The sequence below is a fragment of the Schistocerca gregaria genome, chromosome X (assembly GCF_023897955.1).
Source record: "Schistocerca gregaria isolate iqSchGreg1 chromosome X, iqSchGreg1.2, whole genome shotgun sequence".
Lineage (NCBI taxonomy): Eukaryota > Metazoa > Arthropoda > Insecta > Orthoptera > Acrididae > Schistocerca > Schistocerca gregaria.
In genome coordinates, this window is record NC_064931.1 from 566,596,741 (window position 1) to 566,617,380 (window position 20,640).

General features: G+C 44.3%; 2 protein-coding genes across 3 annotated transcripts in view; both read right to left on the bottom strand.

Annotated features, from left to right (window-relative positions):
* The window catches only part of LOC126298442 (rho guanine nucleotide exchange factor 17), a 950,787-nt gene extending 945,668 nt beyond the window's left edge, over nt 1-5,119 (bottom strand). For both annotated transcript variants that reach the window (XM_049989771.1, XM_049989770.1), the window contains exon 1: nt 3,064-5,119. In XM_049989771.1, coding sequence (XP_049845728.1) covers nt 3,064-4,209 — 1,146 coding nt within the window. In that variant the 5' untranslated portion in view covers nt 4,210-5,119. The remainder of the gene's footprint in view (nt 1-3,063) is intronic.
* The window catches only part of LOC126298201 (transcription initiation factor TFIID subunit 4-like), a 264,685-nt gene continuing 248,300 nt past the window's right edge, over nt 4,256-20,640 (bottom strand). Inside the window, exons 2-4 of the mRNA XM_049989507.1 lie at nt 5,419-6,061; nt 4,389-5,283; nt 4,256-4,281 (exon numbers count right to left, since the gene is read on the bottom strand). Of these exons, the coding sequence (XP_049845464.1) occupies nt 4,256-4,281; nt 4,389-5,283; nt 5,419-6,061 (1,564 nt within the window). The remainder of the gene's footprint in view (nt 4,282-4,388; nt 5,284-5,418; nt 6,062-20,640) is intronic.

The window sequence follows — 20,640 nt, forward strand, 5'->3', positions numbered from 1 at the left end:
GTCAGCTCTAACGTGCAAGAAGATCAATTGTAAAACCAGTATAACAATACAAGACATTACAACACCGTCATACAGAACCACATTCGATATAATTTGTTCATAATTACATTAGAGGGCATCACATCCTCTTCAAAGTTAGTTAAAATATTCATTTGTCTATAAAATAAAATTAATTAAAATAATTATTTCGTTTTTACCAGCACAGCTGTGCAAGAAAGCCAACATTAAAACAAAATGCGATAGTGCACGTTTCATAGAACAAACGTACTGTCACATGTCATTTTTGCATTTTCAGAGTGACTTAATAAAAGCAGTTCGCTAATAAAATTACGTGTATTCATTAAGAATTACATGAAACATAGAAAAAGAAAAAAATAGAACATCCAGATGTGGACTCTTATTGTTTTTTCTTACACACAAGTAAGTCATTGATAACATGTACATTTTGGTAATAAAGCTATGGTATTCAGGTGAATCCAGAAGTTATAAAAAATGAGCAGACTTCAAGCAGTCGTATGTGTTCCTTTGTTTTCTTCAGCGATTTACTTGTGGGTAGGAAAACACAATAATAGTCTCCAGGCAGCTATTCTTTTTTTTAGCTTCCTCTACGTTTTATGGAATTCTTAATGACCGTATGTCATTTTATTGGCGAACTACTTTTCTTGAGTCATATTGCAAACGCAAAAATTACATCTAACAGTATACTTGTTTTATGAAACCTGCAATGTTGCATTGTGTTTTACAGTTGACTTTTTTGCACGGCTGTGCTGGTAAAAACGAAATAATTATTTTAATTAATTTTCTTTTATTGGAAAATTATTATTTAATTAACTTTGTATTGAATGTGACGCCCTCTACTGAAATTTTGAACAAATCATACCGAATGTGGTTCCATATGACGTAAATGGAATGTCTTGTACTATTATACTGTTTTTACAATAGCCTTCTTGCACATTAGCTGGCTGAGCCTTTATTATTTTATATTAACATTTGGATTTTACAGGTCATCAGAAGTGCTACGCTCAAGTGATATGAACTTACGTTATGGCTCTGTTAGCGGTGCCTTGACGCTGTAACTGTCGTCAGCTACTGGTTAGGTCTACTTGTTGCTTACGCCAGCACGTGTTTAGCTTGGCATTTCTACGTACATTATTCAACGTCCTTGTGAATGCACATATTGATCTTAGATGGAATGTACTTATGTTCTTTTGAATGGTGTACAACTGATTTCATTTGAGATTTATATAACGTCGTTTCTTTGGTGGAACCGTATTGTGTGATATATTATTTGCACTTCTCTTTATTATTTGTTACCAGTTCATTTGATGGGCTATGACTGAAACGCGTCATGAGCACAATAAAGGACTCGGTAACATCTGGATTTGTATTACTCTTGCGACTTACCAGCAGATTTCGTATTCACTTTCCTAGTTATTGTTCATTGTGCAACGAAGAGCATTCATTGCTCGTGAATGTTAATAATAACAATAATAGTAATAAATGAGAAGCCGCTCCAGTTTCTAGTAAGAACTGTACTAATTCCATGAATGGTTTAGGTCTTTACATCAAGCCATTTTCAAGAGGACTCTGGAAGACTGTGCTGTAGAGAGGCAACTTCAAATCAAAGCATACTTCACGTTGCTTCTTTACATCACAATTGTCAAATCCACTTGAAAACTGCCTGATGTGAAGTCCGAAATCGGTCGTGGCCTTAATAAAGTTCTCTTTAGAAGCGTAAGCTAGTTTTCATTAAGTGAACGAACGGTTACGGAATCAGTATCCTCCGAACATGGAGAAACTAATAATAATAATAATAATAATAATAATAATATCGGACTTGAGCGTTATGGTGAAACATACTCTGAAGGAGGTACAGGACCTAAAACTACATTCTTCGCCCTGTTAGCAGCTGTAGAAGCAGTTGTACTGAGCATCTGCACAGCAGCTCGTTCAGGTTCTCGTAGGCCATAGTTAAACATAGTGACAAGTTTTTTTTGTCAGTTACAATCGTATCAGTGCCCCGTAGAGCGAGCCAGTTAACAGTAACAACAACAACAGTAACAATATAATAATAACGATAAGTAAATATAAATAAATAATCGTTAATTCATAACTGTAAATATATCAACAGTGAACGACGCATGTTTGATAATGGAGGCTGCTGAGGAGCACAACTACGACTTATGCGGATAACACGGCGCAAGTGTGATCCCGGTTGCCTTGAAAATTCTACATTGTATCCATCGCTCTGTTTGCAGCTGCAAAAGGCAGTTCTACTGTAGACATGCTAGAAAGTTGCTCAGGACCTTTGAGAACATAATTAACTTGGCAGTAACACGTTGTTTAAACTGTTACCATGTAAAAATGAGTGAATAAGTAATAATTATACACCACAATTTTGAAATTTTGGATGTTTGAGGACACCGCGACTGCTTTTAGTGTAATAATGATGACTGACTCCGCCTCGATCACTTTTTTTTATGTATATTCAGACTACGGGCGTCAGATATTTTTTTAATTTTTGAGTAATAATTATACGTACTCATCGTAACATTTTAAGTATACGTATTTTTAACCTTTACTTTGTTAGGCTTTTACTTAAAAATTTTAATTTATAACGAAGGTGACTTTTATTATACGAGGGAGTCAGCCACGTCACGATGTAAACAAGTTTCATTAGAGCTCAGTTTGCGCAAGCTGTCTACTTCTAACAAAATCCTCGCCCTGCTGACGAACTGTTATTGACACTCATTAGGTACGAATGCTTTACGATCATATATATTTATATATTGCCACCGCACGTGTTTTTATGCGGCAACAATATCAGCTTTGTAGTATCATCTCCTTTCCCTTTTTTATCAGGTACAGATCTGAAGATAACCTGTAACAGATGTTAAAATCGCTAATACGGGTAAACATAGATAGAGAGGCAGACGGAGTCTGTCTTTGTTCATCATTGATAATAATAATAATAATAATAATAATAATAATAATAATAATGTGTAAATGATTATTCGTAATGTGTCTGGTGACGGACAGTAGAGGTACGGTGTGGTGGACTACCTTTAGCTGCTGTGGGGCCGCGTAGATGCGGTCGTGCCCCTCGGCGAGCAGATCGGCGAGTGCGTGGTGGCGGCGGCGCTGGCCGCCCTCGAGCTGCGACGGGCTGGAGGCGGTGCGCTGGTGGCAGGGCGGCGTGCCGCCGCTAACCTTGCGCCTGGCGCCGGTTGCCGGCTGTGCCGCGGCGGGGCGCGGAGCGGGCGACGCCGACGGCGAGGGCGACGGCGAGGGCGACGCCGCGGCGGCAGCAGGGGCGGCAGCAGGGGCGGCGCGGGCGGCGGGCCGCGGCCGGTGCACCTGAGGCTCGTCCAGAGACTGGACCGTGGGCGCGCGCGACGGCCCGGCGCTCGGCGGACCCGCCAGCTCCTCCAGGAACTTGAGGTCCTCGCTGCAGTGGAATCTGGAGTGGATGCGCGGCTCCGGCTTCTGCATCTCGGCCTCCAGCATCTGGCCGTAGGGCCCGCGCAGCGGCCGCTTGGAGTAGCGGCGCGGTGGCTGCGGGCTGCGCGAGCGCGCGCCGTCGGAGTCGGACATGTCGGCGAGGAAGGTGGCCGGTGACGCTGTGTGTCGGCGTCCGCCGCTGCCGCCCTGGTCGCTGTCGCCCTCCGACAGGCTGTCCGCCCTATATAGGGGGTGGGCCTTGCACCCCCGGGGCTCCTCCCTCTCCTCGGAGCTCTGGCAGGTGAGCTGCGGACGCGTCGGCGCCGGCGCCGGCGCCGCCGGCCTCCACTCTTCGTCGTCTTCGTGCTGGAGCGTGCGCTGGCGCCGCTGCTGCTGCTGCTGCTGCTGCCGCTGCGCGCTCCCTTCCACCGCGTCCGAGCTGACGTCAGCGCTGGACCGCTGTGCGGACGCCGCCTCTTCCCTCTCGCGCGGGGGCGTGGGCGGCGGCGTGTAGCAGACCTGTCTTCGGCCGAGCGTAATCTCGCCCTCCGACCGGCCCCTTTTGTGACTAGAAGGTTGCAAACTGATTCTTACGGCCGATGTCGGACTGTCCGTCCCCACGTCTCGATATTCGGCCTTTTCTTTCGGCCACTGCGCCACGAAAACTGGACCCGATCCCGTATCGGACTCGGCGGTGTCGCCCTCAGTTTCTCTAGCGCTAGGTCGCTCGGCCGTTTCGCTGTCGTCTAATAGCGTTCTCGTTTCCATCTTTTCGGCAACCTCTCGGTCGGGATCCTTGAAGTATTCCAAGATTTCACCGGAATCGTCCTCGTAGCATTTCTGAAAAGCGTACTCGCAGTTCTCGTAATCCTCGAGTTCTCCGTCGTTTTGGTCGTGCGCTTTGGCATACTCGACGGTCTTGGACACTACGTGCGCCGTATACTCGCGTACGTCGCCAGACGCGTCAGGTAGTTCTCGGTGTTCGTCGGTAACGGACGGCTCGGTTCCGATCGATTGGTGGCAGGCCGCGTCCGCATCCGCGTCAGCTGTGGGAGCGGACGTGTCGGGCGCGGGCGGCGTATCTGGGTGCTGCTTATCTCCTAACTCGCTAACGTTGGCCGCCACGCCGCTGTCGGTCAGTGACGTTTCGCTCTCCTCGGCGACTTCGGGCAGCTCTCGGACGGCGCAGGAGCTCAATGGAGTGCACAGCAGGCTCTTTAGCCCGTTGCCGTCGATGGACGTGAAGGGAATGTCGTCGTCGGATCGCGAGCCCCTCCTCGGTAGTGGATACGTCAGAGACCGCGCTCCGGACGGCTTGTGCGAGGCCTCGGACGAGGCGGTACCGTCAGGCGGCTTACCGCAAGATATCGTCGAGGTGGGGGCGACGAGGCCTTCGTCGGAGCCGACGGCCGAGTCTACGGAGGGAGTGGAGCCTCCCGCGACTTGCTCTTCGGTAGAGGGCACGGCTAGGTCGGCAGCTGGCGCTCGCTTGCGCGGCAGCGTCAGGGAACCACCTGCCGCCGTCGGAGGTGGTACAGCCGCAGGCGGCGGTGCCGCAGCTGGCGACGCGTACGGGCTGGCGCGCGCCACGCACCGGATATACTTCCCGTCCGACGGCGAGAAGTCCACCTGCGAGAAGGACGCGCTCCTTATGGGGATGCTTCTCTGGATGTAGGACCCGACGATGGTGCGGGGTTCGGGTTTCGGCAAGCGCAAGTTAACACAGTTGAAGATATCGTCCTCGGGCGAGGACGCTGCCGGCTTCTCCTCCGCGGTAACGGGGACGGGCAGTTGCTTGAGTGTCGAGGGGGCGGCGGTGGCCGCCTTGGCGTGCTTGGTACGCTGTGGTGGCAAGGGCGGCGGCGGGGGCGGGGGTGGCGGCGGCGGCGGCGGCGGGGGCGGAGGCGGCCTGCGCTCGCCACCCTTGAGCTTCTCGGTGAGCTCCCGCAGGCGCTCCGTCTTGTCGCTAGTGCGCGCCGGCTTCTTGCGGTGCGGCGGAGGGGCGGGGGGCGGGGCCGCGCTCGGGTTCTGCGCGTGCGCACTGCCGGCGGCGGTGGTGGCCGAGGCGGGGGTGGAGGGGGCGGGGCTCCTCCGGCCAGAGCGCTCCAGCCGGAAGCGCTGCAGCCGGTCCAGCGCGTTGCGGCGCGCGGCGCCGGGCCGCGGCTGCTCGTCGTCGGCCACGTCGAGGGCGGCGTGGGCAGAGGTGCAGGTGGCCGGCGGCCGCAGGGACGCGGGGAGCTGCGGCTTGGTCCGCACGGCGACGCGCCGCGCGCTGGGGGCGGCGGGGGCGGGGGCGGTGGCGACGGCGACGGCGCCCGCCTCACCGAGGCGCGACCATTCGAACGTCGACCGGTAGACGCGAGGCTGCAGATCCGACACTGGCTGAGCGCGCGCCGCTTCGCTACTATTTATGCGGCTAAAGATACCGGCGCGCCTATTAATAGCGGCCGTGTCGGTGGCTGTGGGGATCCGGGAGTGCAACAGCTGCGCCACTCCGCAGCAGCAGTCCGCCTCGTTGTTTGGCGCGCCTCCGCGGGGCGGCGCGTCGTTCGCCGCGTGGCTGCCTCCCACCGGCGACACGGAGACACGCGCGCACGCCAGAGAGTACGTGCCCCCGCACCTGCAACACACGTGGTCGACTCACACTCGACAAAACACTTCAGTTCACAGTCTTTCATTAATTACGGTTCACTTAACTGTAGTCGGTATTTTATGCTAAGCGAAGCGAATGTTGCCGAAATCACCTGCCGGGGCTCTAGTCGTCTCTATAATAATTTGTAACTGACGAGGGAACTTCGAAATAATAGAGCAACTACCTCGGTTACACACATCGTACTCGTGGGAGAAGTCGTGTCTCTACGCCAAACAACTAAGACTTGAATAGTATGTGATTGATAGATCAATGATTAGAACTTTTAGGCTTTTCATTCCCTACTTAATCTTCGAAAGTACTGATAGAACATCAGTAGGTTACCCACTTTCGTTTTCGGTACTTTCTTTCCAAGTCACGATCGCTGACTGTTATAAAATATTTACAATTCCGGTTTCAGCATGTTACTGCCACCGACAGACGTGGAATATTCGTAAAAAGATGCTTGCGCCGAACTAAAAGGAAACTTTTAAATGAACGTTCTTGTACACAGAACTATATTCTGTAGCTTTACACGAAACATTTTATGCGAATATTGCACTTCAGTCGATGGCAATAAGGTACCGATAACGATAATGTAAATAGAAAATATGAACGTTAGGGTTTAACATCCCGTCGACGACGAATTCATTAGATACAGAAACGATAATGTGAATATTTTATGATGATCAGCGTCCCTGATGTATAAAAGAATAATTTGCATAACGAAAAAGTCTTGTTTTTGAATTTTTACACGCTCATTCAGAAGCATGTTGTAAGTTCTCATTTCTGCTACTGATTCAAAATAATTACAGCAACAAAATGTGTCTCCCACACCCACAAACTTTTCAGATTTCCCACTTCCTTGCGTTAAAAACAGCTACTGCAGAAATCATTCCTGAAAGAATAACATTTTTAGTAAGAAATACGTAATTGATGTGGCACAGTTACACGGTTAATGAGGTAGGGTACAATGGGTAGTGAGTTTCTAGAAAGATAGATTCATATTTTCAAATTTCAATCATTAAATTGCGATGTGCAGACTGTCACAACGTAATCACAACAGTAACTGTCGATAACTTAACAAAATAAATGCCTTTCCAACTACACAGAGAGAACAGAAGTCTTACAGTGCAGAAAAAAGGTACAAAAAACTTACGAAATTCCCATTACCGTGACTCTTTAATATGATGTTAAAACAGACGACTTAATCAATTCGTTTTAACATCTTAATATTTAAACAATGTGAGTTTCGAAATGATAGACAGCAGAAACCAGTCGTCGTTTCCTTTCTAGCTTTATTAACGCAGATCCAGATTTCGACTAGTAACTAGCCATTGTCAGTGCTAAAAATGCAAGTACATAGTCAGAGCATAGCATAAAAAATTGCAATTCATGACATAAGCTATACTGTTTGTACATTAATTTGCATACCAGTACTTCAGAGCTTTTTTTACGTGCTCTAAAACGTCTAAATCTATTGTTCGTCCTCCCGTCACAGTTCCTTCAAGACTACTGTGTAATGATATTAGGCTTTGCAGAGAATACGTCGGTTGGCTGTATGGTACCCTCTACATGAAATACATAACACGTAAGCTTCATATTAAAGTAGCTATGGTCCCTAATAACACTTAATATTGGCATAGGAATAAAATAAAACAAAATGCAAGTAAAATTATTGACGTTGCGGTACTAACTTACTGCTACATTTAACAATTAACATTAGCAGATGTAGAAATTCCACATTCATTCCTTGTGAGCCAGTTGTTTTGTTAGTCATTAAAAAGCTTACGTAACATCAGTTTCATAAAAAAATTTACGTAAAATATTTACAAATCACTAGGAGAACCAAGAAGTATGCTGTGAATATTGGAGTTGATTTGATTTCAATATTTTTTCTCTTGTACTCTTTCTTTTCTTTTTCTAATCGCCGTGACGAGGTATTACTGAATAATTTATTGATGGCGAAAAATACCGTAAGTTAATGTGCAGCCATTCTCGATCTCTCCGTGACATCTTTTCTTTCGAACGCAATGTGTTCTCCAAACCTAATTTCCAGCCTCCTTCCCATTCGGCCAACGTAACAGGCCCCATAGTCTGGGTAATCATTTTATAAACTAAGGAAGCATGAAATAAACTCTTTGTGTCTACAATATGTTGCAAAATACATCCTAGATTATTTGTGATTCCAAAAGGTACTCTCACATTATAGTTTCTAACGGCAGTTGCAATCCTTGTTCTCGTTTTTTCATAGTGAGGTAGACTAACAAATTTAGTATTTTCTTTTGGAACTATATTATTGTAAGTAGCCATCTTATTTTTGTATTTATTAGCTGTGTTCTTATATACGTTAACTACAAAGTCGTGTGGTTAGTTATTGCTGTTGTCTATCATTTCAAAAGTCATATCACAGTCGCTGGGCGCCTTACAGTTTCCTAATGGAAGGTAATTTGAACAACGAGAGTAGCGAATTACTTGGCTTCAACATCCGCAGAAGTAAACTGCACGATGAAACAATTTTTCCATTCCCTCTGTCACAACTGCTCACCTTTAAAACGCGAAATAACACTGACATCATTCTACAATCGCGACTAAGATCAATAATTATTGTTTAATTAAATTTATCCAGATTTTATGGAACTGTATTTAGCGTATGGAGGTCTGCGACTGGTACATAACAGTACAAAATTTTGTTGACTGTAGCACATAAAAACTTTCTGGATTTCTTGACAAAACCAACGGAACTTCGTCACCTAATCCCACTGTCATTAACAAAACAGTAAAAACATCGCACTTATGTCAAATTTATTCAGATAAGTAATCAATAATAAGTAGAAAGGCACCTGATGAATGTAGCACACTGTCGAAATTCGTAGTGGCAAAATAAGCGTTGTTATTAAAAGGAGACTGGAGCAGGGAACTGTGCTGTAAAAAAAAAAAAAAAAAAAAAAAAAAAAAAAAGTTACATTCCTCCTACGCCCTTTCGCTGTTCAGCGTAAAAAAAAGTCACTGTGCAAATGAGAGACGATTAGTTCATGATGGCAGGAACAACACTGTGGTCTGTTTTCATTGCTGCAGATACTAAGAAATATTTGATCACAAGAAATTTATCACATTGTCCCATTTAATGCACAGGAACTTCTCAGATAGAGGATTAGAGATAATGACGAGCCGACGAACTTCTTGAGGTAAATATTCAATCCCAGATAGCGCCACTGACTTGAAACATATATAATTACTGATATATATTGGTCTGCATTCATTAACTACAGAAAGATTTTGGACAGCTGTGATGTTTCATCCTTCGTGTCAACACGCCGTGTTTTAAAGCACATAAATTTGCTAGTAAACCTATAATTTTTATCCAGAGTACAACACGCTAGTTTTACTGAATGCAATTTTATTTCTGTGTTTGCGCAACATAATCGAATACATGCTTATCTCTAGTTACAAGTGCAGACACAAAAAAGTGAAATAGTTGTGAGATGTTACAACAAACTTTCGTCAAAATCAAATTTTCATAGGTGCACGTGAAAAGAGAGACTTCCTGAGAGGTGTACGCATTTAATTTAACAATGATGAGTTTCCCAGTCTGCAAGCCTTGTTAGACACGGTGGCATGTTCCGAGCGCACTATCGTCTCATTAGCGTTGCATCCGTCAGCGAAAGGAAGACCATAGTTTGGTAAGGCTCCATGTCCCATATGCAGTGTGACGGTATTGCAGTGTCAGCTTCAGTCAGCCGAGGGAAGGTAGGTTTATACTAAAGTCTTTTACAAGACTGCAGCCGAAATTAGTGCTGAAAAATATACTCATTTTCACCTGTAATTTAAATTAAATTTTTGCAATTCCTTCACGAACACCATTCATTTTTCAGTTCCTCAGTTTCCTTAAATCAAGTAATATACACTATCAAATTGTTGCTGAACCTGCGAAAATTCAAAGTCATGGCAACAAAATCCACAGCCAAGAATTTCAGCTGAGAATAATTTACCACTTTTGATGATTCATTATGATTTGCATTACGATTAAGAAGGTAAGGTAAGATGAAGTATGTACATATTTGAATTAAACTTACAAAATGAGAGAGCCACTGCACATCAGTATGAAAACCGTCGTTGACAGCCGAATGAAGAAAAAGAAATCTGCCTCCTAAAAGAAGTCCTGGAGCACTTATAACTCGCGACTAAGGGAATATAAAATAAAAGACGCTGTTTCCAGAGATTAGTAGAACATGTCCGGTGCTTTTCGACTAAATAAGTTCTTCGATATAGGCAGCTGATACAAGAAATTATCGTTATTTCTGGAGTTCCCTACATCACTTCGGGTAAGTGCTGCGATGATTCCTGCAGAAATGCAGCAGCCATTTTCCCGCCAAACAGTTTGTCACGGGTTATGCTTCTACTTCGTCCTTGACGTGTAATTGTCGACAGCACGATAAATTCTATACTTTCTGCTTTTCATTGTTGTCTCTGCTCATCGAAAGGCGTCTGCGTTAATAACTTTAAATCAATAAGGATAATCATATATATTTATTCCTTACACACTATACTTTCCTTAAAAGAAAAAAAAGAAAAAAGAACTTAGAAACATAGTAAGGAATATGCACAACTTAAACTCCTTAAATGCGGATTATACAGAAATAGAACACTAAAAGGTCTTTAAAAACAAATTACAAGCAGTTTTTCTAAACGGGAGAACTAAAACAGAAACGTAATAGTAAAACGAAATGAAGATGGACAACAACAAAAAATAAGAAATTAAATATAATAATTAAAAAAGTAGATTACGACTAATATATTTCAGGAGTGTCGGATCAGTCAACTAATACATTAACAAGAAGCAATTTGTCAAGAGCTAGATATAACCTGCGCCGTTCACGGGAGCGCCTACAACGGGCTGAGTATACGACCCGCATAACATCTTCACAACACCTAAGGGGACGCGCTCATTGACAGCTATCGCTTCCGGCCTGTTGCGTTTCACCGCTAAACGACAAGAAGAAAATCTAAAAAGTAATAAAGCTGTAGGACGCTTTGTGATGTTTCAGTTGGGAGAATATCTTCACGCAAGGTGGCAGGTATCACATATTAGATTAGCTACTTCGAATTGATATATCTGGCCTTACAACGAACGTAGCACTAACTTTCTGAAGAAAGAAATTTCCAACTTTTTCTACATTCAGGCAATAAAATAACTCAATGACAAGAGATGAAAATTTGTTCCGAATCAGGGTACGCGACCAGTCGCCTTAACTTTCTTTTCGGCATTTGATCTGGGAGGACTTCATATGACACTCCTTAAAATTAATCGTTGAATAATTCACTGAGTTTTTTTATACGGAAGGCACGCAGCCCTCTGACCGAACACGTCCCATCGCCTATCCGAGCACGTCTCCCGTCCGACCCATGTCCGAAAGAACATACACCATACACATACAACATTTGCGCCTGACGGCATATCGATCTTACAGTGCAGATGTACATAATGATCGGCCTTTCGCGAATGCAGTAGGGCTGAGGGCGAAGAGGAATAATGAAAAAGGTTACTGCTTTGTAGTGTGAGGCATATGGATAAATGGGCCGGACGGGAGACTTGCTCGGGTAGCTGCAGCGGTTAAGGCGACCGATCGCGAAAAGGGGGAAATCTGGGTTGGAGCCCTGGTCAAAATTACCATCTGTCGCCATTAAGTTATTCCAATGCCCCAATGCTGCAAAAGTCGGAAACGTCTTTCGTGAACTGTATATATACGGCTGTGGATATACTCAGCAGTGGCTGTTCTTTGGGGCATGCATGTCCGAAAGAACAGACACCATACCTATATAACTGACTTTCTCGTAGATTAAACTTGTAGCCCAGATCGGAGTCTGATCCAGAATCTCCGACATTGTTGTTACATACTGATGAGTCTACACACGGCTAAAGGCGCACTTCAAAGCTTCAATCTCCCAATATGCCTCTCGCATATTCTGAATTAGGTGCTACGTATTTCAAGATGACAGTTATCACGCCCACTGAGCTAAACCTGTGACACATACCCATGGTAAACTTTCTGGGCTAGTCTTAAGTCTAGAATGGTCCGAAAAGTACTATGACTAACTTAATTGAAAATCTTTGTGACAAATGTAACAATACATCAAACATCAGGAATGGCAGTAAACAATCTTGAAGGTCCCCACATGTTATTATTGTGTTTAGAGACAAGCAAAAAGGGACCTCGTAAGTCCGCCATTTTACGCCACACCACGTCAAACTATAGTTGTTATCAAAGTTTACGGAAGTGGTACACGCTGTTACGACGGATATGACCTTTTACTTGACCGAGTGAGCTTATATTTAACAGCAGACCTAGGACTTAGTTCAAAAATTACTTTAGCTCAGACGGCCGGCCGTGGTGGCCGAGCGGTTCTAGGCGCTACAGTCTGCAACCGTGCGACCACTGTGGTCGCAGGTACAAATCCTGCCACGGTCATGGATGTGTGTGACGTCCTTAAGTTAGTTAGGTTTAAGTAGTTCTAATTTCTAGGGGACTGATGACCTTAGAAGCTAAGTCCCATAGTGCTCAGAGCCATCTGAACCATTTTGAACTTTAGCTCAGTCAGAATTGTTGTGGCACTTAAACGTGCATCGCTATCGTGTGCTATATAAGCTACAGGATAAGCGCCTGCTGCTTCGCTCGCTTTTGCGTGGCAATTACAACAAAAATAATTTTGTAAACATATATTAGGCCTAATGAAAAAATAATTTATTAAAGAGCCGTTTCCATTCCTGTGCAATTCTGAAAAACCCGATTTGCCGTGATGACTGATAAATAGCTTTGTTTGATTTAGTTTACGAAATGCAATACCATCTAAACTTTTCCCGCTAATTACGGAAGTACAAGAATGATCTTTTCCGAAAGAACTTCTGACTAAAAAGCGATTCTGGTAGCTGTAGTCGTAAGTTTTTGTTAACCTTGCCTTTGAGTTCTCGTGACGATATTTCCACAGAAACTTTCATATCCTAACACATATTTCTTTTTTTCTAATTGAATAGCCAAATAGGCCGGCCGCGGTGGTCTAGCTGTTTTAGGCGCTCAGTCCGGAACCGCGCGACCGCTACGGTAGCAGGTTCGAATCCTGCCTCGGGCATGGATTTGTGTGATGTTAGGTTTAAGTAGTTCTAAGTTCTAGGGGACTTATGACCACAGATGTTGAGCCCCATAGTGCTCAGAGCCATTTTTGAATAGTCAAATATCATTTTTCGTAGATTTAGCATTAAAAATTTGTTAAAACAGCGAAATATTTTCACAAAAATCTTCATCCCCTACCACGCTGAAACTGGTAATTGTTTTATTTCTAACAGAGCAGCCAAATTTTCCATATTTCATGGATAGAAGTGACAATACTCAGTAAATGACTGAAGATGGTGTTACTAGCCGAAAACCGTTTAACACAATAAAAGTATGACTATAGAACAAAATCAAACTCGCTTTTCATATATTATAGCACTCTCCCAAAATACTCACTTTTAACTGTGCAAACCAAATACAAGGGTCAGAATCTATCAGTTCCTAACACTCTATGAAACTAGACGCCTCATTCACTAACGCACTGTTACAGAGCATCTTTCTACCGCCTTGGGATAAGATTGAGTGTATGAATAGCATTGTGCATACTTGTCATTGGCCATTGACAAAGGCTGAAAAATATGTCTGAGATGGCTATACATGGCATCATTTTCTTCTCATCACTATGTCTAATATGCTGTGTAATATCATAAGCAGGCTGCAACATGTCTCAAGCATGTCCCAGAAAACTAATGATATCAAAGAATGGAGATATCTGGAGCGCATTTTATTGGAACATCTGTTAGAAATTTTGTACATTTATTCCTTAGCGTCGTAAGGTGGAGGAACATTGTGCCCAGGAAGATTGCAACCCTTGGAAAGATAGGCACGGCAGGATGAGTAATAAAGACATAGACTGGAAATCAGTAATAACACAGAAGAACAGACGAACATAGAATAGACTTCTTTTATTCCAAAGATATGTGCGACTGTTGTAGCGTATCATTGACAGTATAATTTGTCTTGAAGTATGCAGAAACAGACCGATGAGATTACCGGGTTTCAGGTCCGTCTGTTAGGCAAAAAACTGTTGCTTTACATAAACCTAAATATTTTCAGGCACATTTGTGTCATCATCAGTGGGTATTCTTATTCCGTTCTGTAAAATATTAGTATATTTAATTCATAATTATTGAAGAAAATCAAGCCTAGAAACAGTTTTTGTTGCAACCTCTGTACATTACTGTAGACTGGTAACTTGTCATCTATAATTAACTGATGTTACTGTGAGTTTAGTTGGTGACCTAACAAATGGTTCAAATGGCTCTGAGCACTATGGGACTTAACATCTGTGGTCATCAGTCCCCTAGAACTTACAACTACACTCCTGGAAATGGAAAAAAGAACACATTGACATCGGTGTGTCAGACCCACCATACTTGCTCCGGACACTGCGAGAGGGCTGTACAAGCAATGATCACACGCACGGCACAGCGGACACACCAGGAACCGCGGTGTTGGCCGTCGAATGGCGCTAGCTGCGCAGCATTTGTGCACCGCCGCCGTAAGTGTCAGCCAGTTTGCCGTGGCATACGGAGCTCCATCGCAGTCTTTAACACTGGTAGCATGCCGCGACAGCGTGGACGTGAACCGTATGTGCGGTTGACGGACTTTGAGCGAGGGCGTATAGTGGGCATGCGGGAGGCCGGGTGGACGTACCGCCGAATTGCTCAACACGTGGGGCGTGAGGTCTCCACAGTACATCGATGTTGTCGCCAGTGGTCGGCGGAAGGTGCACGTGCCCGTCGACCTGGGACCGGACCGCAGCGACGCACGGATGCACGCCAAGACCGTAGGATCCTACGCAGTGCCGTAGGGGACCGCACCGCCACTTCCCAGCAAATTAGGGACACTGTTGCTCCTGGGGTATCGGCGAGGACCATTCGCAACCGTCTCCATGAAGCTGGGCTACGGTCCCGCACACCGTTAGGCCGTCTTCCGCTCACGCCCCAACATCGTGCAGCCCGCCTCCAGTGGTGTCGCGACAGGCGTGAATGGAGGGACGAATGGAGACGTGTCGTCTTCAGCGATGAGAGTCGCTTCTGCCTTGGTGCCAATGATGGTCGTATGCGTGTTTGGCGCCGTGCAGGTGAACGCCACAATCAGGACTGCATACGACCGAGGCAAACAGGGCCAACAAACGGCATCATGGTGTGGGGAGCGATCTCCTACACTGGCCGTACACCTCTGGTGGTCGTCGAGGGGACACTGAATAGTGCACGGTACATCCAAACCGTCATCGAACCCATCGTTCTACCATTCCTAGACCGGCAAGGGAACTTGCTGTTCCAACAGGACAATGCACGTCCGCATGTATCCCGTGCCACCCAACGTGCTCTAGAAGGTGTAAGTCAACTACCCTGGCTAGCAAGATCTCCGGATCTGTCCCCCATTGAGCATGTTTGGGACTGGATGAAGCGTCGTCTCACGCGGTCTGCACGTCCAGCACGAACGCTGGTCCAACTGAGGCGCCAGGTGGAAATGGCATGGCAAGCCGTTCCACAGTACTACATCCAGCATCTCTACGATCGTCTCCATGGGAGAATAGCAGCCTGCATTGCTGCGAAAGGTGGATATACACTGTACTAGTGCCGACATTGTGCATGCTCTGTTGCCTGTGTCTATGTGCCTGTGGTTCTGTCAGTGTGATCATGTGATGTATCTGACCCCAGGAATGTGTCAATAAAGTTTCCCCTTCCTGGGACAATGAATTCACGGTGTTCTTATTTCAATTTCCAGGAGTGTACTTAAACCTAACTAACCTAAGGACATCACACACATCCATGCCCGAGGCAGGATTCGAACCTGCGACCGTAGCAGTCGCGCGGGTCCGGACTACGCGGCTAGAGCGACCTAACAAATCATTTTCTCTACGAACGTTATTTTGTTGTACGAAAAATTATGCAACTATATCTTGTAATTATTTAAAGTTAGTTTCTGAATGCCCACTGTCATCTGCATTTCCATCTGTTGTTGAGAGGAACACATAACACAGATGAGAATGCAGATGAGAGCTGATATTTCGAAACTTAATGTAAGGAATCACAAAATATAGCAGCGAAATATTTTCACACAGAAAAATTACCTTCACAGATGAAGTGTTTCGGGGTCTTCCACATCGCGAAACACTTGCATTGGCACCATTTTGCTTGAACCGCTGCAACGCACATTCCACTTTAGACTGGGCTACGCCAACTTTTTTTGCTGTTGTCCTGCTATAATTGCAGATCTACAATTAAAGCGCGTTTTTCAATTCCAGTTTTCTGCTTCCGTCCCATTAGGAGGTAGTATGGTATTCGAATGACCCCGTCTCCGGTAAAAGCAAGTCAGTGTTGTTGTGGATACTCATCAACGCCCCTGGCAGCAAACAACCAGTGAGATACACAACAGAGGTGCTTAGCCTTTACACATTTACACTCATTTAATTATCAGATCGGAAATATGAAAGAATATTCGAAATGAAATCTCTGTTTTAACCACAAATCCATATTTGTGACAGTGATCGAAAACTTTTGACCGGTAGTTTTTTTTGCTCTCGTATTTTATTCATGAACGGAAAAACAAAAATGTAATCACTTTCTCGCCTCGGTAAAGATAAAAGTTAAGCTACTATGTTATTGTTATTAATACATAATCGGAACGAAATCTGTGTCGCAAAACCTTAAATGCAAATTCTTAGACAATACACCATGCAGGTATTTGGAGCGATGCAGTTCTAATTCATTTGAATATATTCCTTGGATATCTAGCTAAATTTGAGTAACAACATTGAAATTGTCATAATACTAATCTATTAGGAACCACTTGTTTTTCAACTGACTTCGTCTGTTACCCTTCCAGCTCTCAAGGTATGAGCCCTGATTTTAATTTAAAACACAGCAACCAATTTGAGTGTAATGCCCTACCTCCTTTTCCCACCCACTGGTCACCAATCCCTCACACCTCCTGTCTCCATACTACCTCCGGCCCTTCTTCCTCAGCCTACTCCACTGGACTCGCGTTCGGAAGTGACAGTACTCAAATCTTCGTCTCTTAGTTCACATTTCAAAACTGTTTCCACGTCGCTTAAGGCACGTTTCGGGGCGGTTTCTTTGAAAAGGACATGGGAGGTTTCCCTTATTCTTCCCCAGAGCCCTCGTAGACAACAGTACGTTTAACTCCAATCTTACTTTTCTTGGTATCGCCGCCTCCGTTTTGCTTCTCTCATACATTGAAACGCACACACACATCGCGACGCGCGCGCTCACTCCATGAAAGGAAGGTGGGAGACGAAGACTATTGTGGCATTTTTACATAAGATCTTCTCGCGCGCTCGTATCGTAAAAAAAGGCAAGAGACGGACACGATTGTAACATTCTTACATAAGATTTTTGCAAAGGATCATTTCTACTACGCAAAATCTTCAAATAACGGTTTAGGTAATGTGAAACATTTAAGGTGGTTACATATTGGAAGACAGCGTTTGAGCACCGAAAGGTATTTGTATGGCTATTGGCGCAGAGCGAGATGGCGCATAGGCTACACAGAGGACACGCATTCAACAGGGCTACGATTCACATCCCCGTTCAGATATCTAAATTTAGATTTTCCAGCGTTTCCGTAAATCGCCCAATGAAAATGCGACAGTCGTTCACTTCAACATGATATGCCTATTTTCTCTTTCATCATTCTATAATCTAAGCTTGAACTCCGTCCATAATGAACTCGTCGGAGATGGTACTTTAGAAATTGGTTCACAAGTTAGGTTAGGTTAGGTTAGTGTTTAACGTCCCGTCGACGACGAGGTCATTAGAGACGGAGCGCAAGCTCGGGTTAGGGAAGGATTGGGAAGGAAATCGGCCGTGCCCTTTCAAGGGAACCATCCCGGCATTTGCCTGAAACGATTTAGGGAAATCACGGAAAACCTCAATCAGGATGGCTGGAGACGGGATTGAACCGTCGTCCTCCCGAATGCGAGTCCAGTGTGCTACCACTGCGCCACCTCGCTCGGTCTGGTACACAAGTAAATCAACATTTATGTTACGTTAACTTTAAATGACTCCACCTGATGGTGGAGGTACACTCATGGACAGAATTCAAGAGAGCCCTAGCCTTTTCGTTGTGCTGAACTTCAAAGCTTTACTCTCTATTAAACGGATTAACATGCAACGCAATACAGTCCTACTAACGTACTGTCAGTTCACATGTGTCTCTAGTTTTCTTCACAGGAAGCAAAAAAATTAGCTACCAGCTGGAAGTAAGGGGTTAACAAAAAAGCTTAAAACAAAAACGTTTTAACAAAAAGATCAATTTACTTTTACCATACAACGAGTAAGGAAAATAGTGTTGAGCCAATAATTTCAATTCTCACCGTCGTGTGCGCCTTTTTGTATGTGATGTGCAACTCGTAAACAGACTTACTAACTGATCTGCGATATTATTTTTCCCACATCATTCTGAGTTCTTCACGACTTGCAGATGATTTTCTACAACCCATTCTTCGTAGTTTCAGTGAATGGAGACAGCAATAACACTTCAGATGCACCTGTTAAGAGACATAACACGACATTCATTACCCAATGCAAACAACGGTGCATACATCACATGAAATCCCCTGAGATAGATGACGTGCGACAAACTATCGTCAGTAACTATTATTTCAAATACCTGTCATCTTGATCACACCAGAGGGAGGGGATGGACGTTCGGTGGGTCACTATGGTGCCGATAATGATAACTACAAAGAAGCATTACACAAAACTCGTAATCACATTGCTTTATCGATACTAACATGATTTTATGTCTGTATATGATATCTGAAGGTAGTCCTCGGAATTGTACTAAGATTCAGATAAACATTTCCCTTTGTACCTGATAGTCAAATGTTTCACTAAAACTAAAGCTGCTAACTGCCTGGACAAGTATTAACAGCCCTTACTCGTTGGCGGCATAGTCAACAGGGGTACTTCCTGTGGTATCCACTAGTTTTTACAGTTGCAGTAGACTATCAACTAGCATATGAAATCAAATTAAAGACAAATATAAGTTTGTTGGGGTGTGACTGATGATAATTTTCTTTACCGGTCAGTCCCACAGTTTCCATTTTTCGCTTCTCACTTCTTTCAACTCTAACGATGTTTGTTAACGTCAACAATGCAGCGCTGCATCGTGAATCGGAACCCACGTTTAGCTGTAGGTCCCCCTACAAAGCTTGGAGGAAGACAACGGCATACCACCACCAACACAATCATGCCTAGTAAGGCACTGTCCTCTCAAACCAGTCTTTGGACAGATGACTGCTTCACTTTTTATCGACACAATAACTTAACTTGCGTCGTAGATGAATGTGAAAAATTAGACCTAACGGCACCCAATGACATATACACCTTTGTGTCGTATGTTACAATGATTATTAGCTTTATTAGTAGCGCAACTAGAGTTCGTAGCTATTGGAGAAACGAATTTCTAGTTAATGAAGTAAGAGACTTAAGGCTGCTAACTGTTTACACTGAGGTGACATAAGTCATGGGATAAAGATACACGCATATACAGAAGGCGGTAACATCCTGTTCACTCGGTATAAAAGGGCAGTGCATTGGCTGAGGTGTCATTTATACTCAGGTGATTCATGTGAAAAGGTTTTCGAGTTGATTATGACCGCACAACGGGAATTAACAGACCCGGAACGCGGAATGGTAGTTGGAGCTACACGCATGAGACATTACATATATTAAATTGTAACGGAATCCAATATTCCGAGATTCACAGTGTCATGAGGGTGCCGAGAATATCACATTACAGGAATTGCCTCTCACCAAACACAATGCAGTGGCCGAAGGTGTTCGCTTAACGACCGAGATCAGCTGCGTTTGCGTAGAGCTATCACTGCTAACAGAGAAACAAGACTGCGTGAAATAAACGCAGAAATCGATGTGGGACGCACAAAGAACGTAAACGTCATGACAGTGCGATGAAATTTGGCGTAAGTGGGCTACAGCAGCAAACGACCAACCAGGGTTCGAGTGTAGCGCAGACCCAGAAACTTCCCCTTTTTATGTAAAGAACGGCAGTGCTGGAAAAACTCTTGCGTTATTTGATTTTCAAACATCTGAGCAAAACTCAATGTACTCAGACAGCTTTCTCTTTACTTATTCTGATCATCACTAAACTGACACACAGTATTTTACCGCAACGCAATCTGACTTTCAATAATCCCTACAAAAGAATGGCCCTGACTAACAATAACTTATACCTTTCATAAATCACTTATGTCACAAAAATCTTCGTGACTCGAACTACTGCAATACAACGAGCGCCAATACTGCCAGCAAAATAAAAGTATCTAACTACTGAAGGCACTAACTACTGATAGGCATAGTTAGCAAATGAAATATTTTGACAGAGAACAAACAATGTATTTATCTTAATAGAGTTCAAAAGTCATAATATACTGGGTGGTCCATTGATCGTGACCGGGCCAAATAT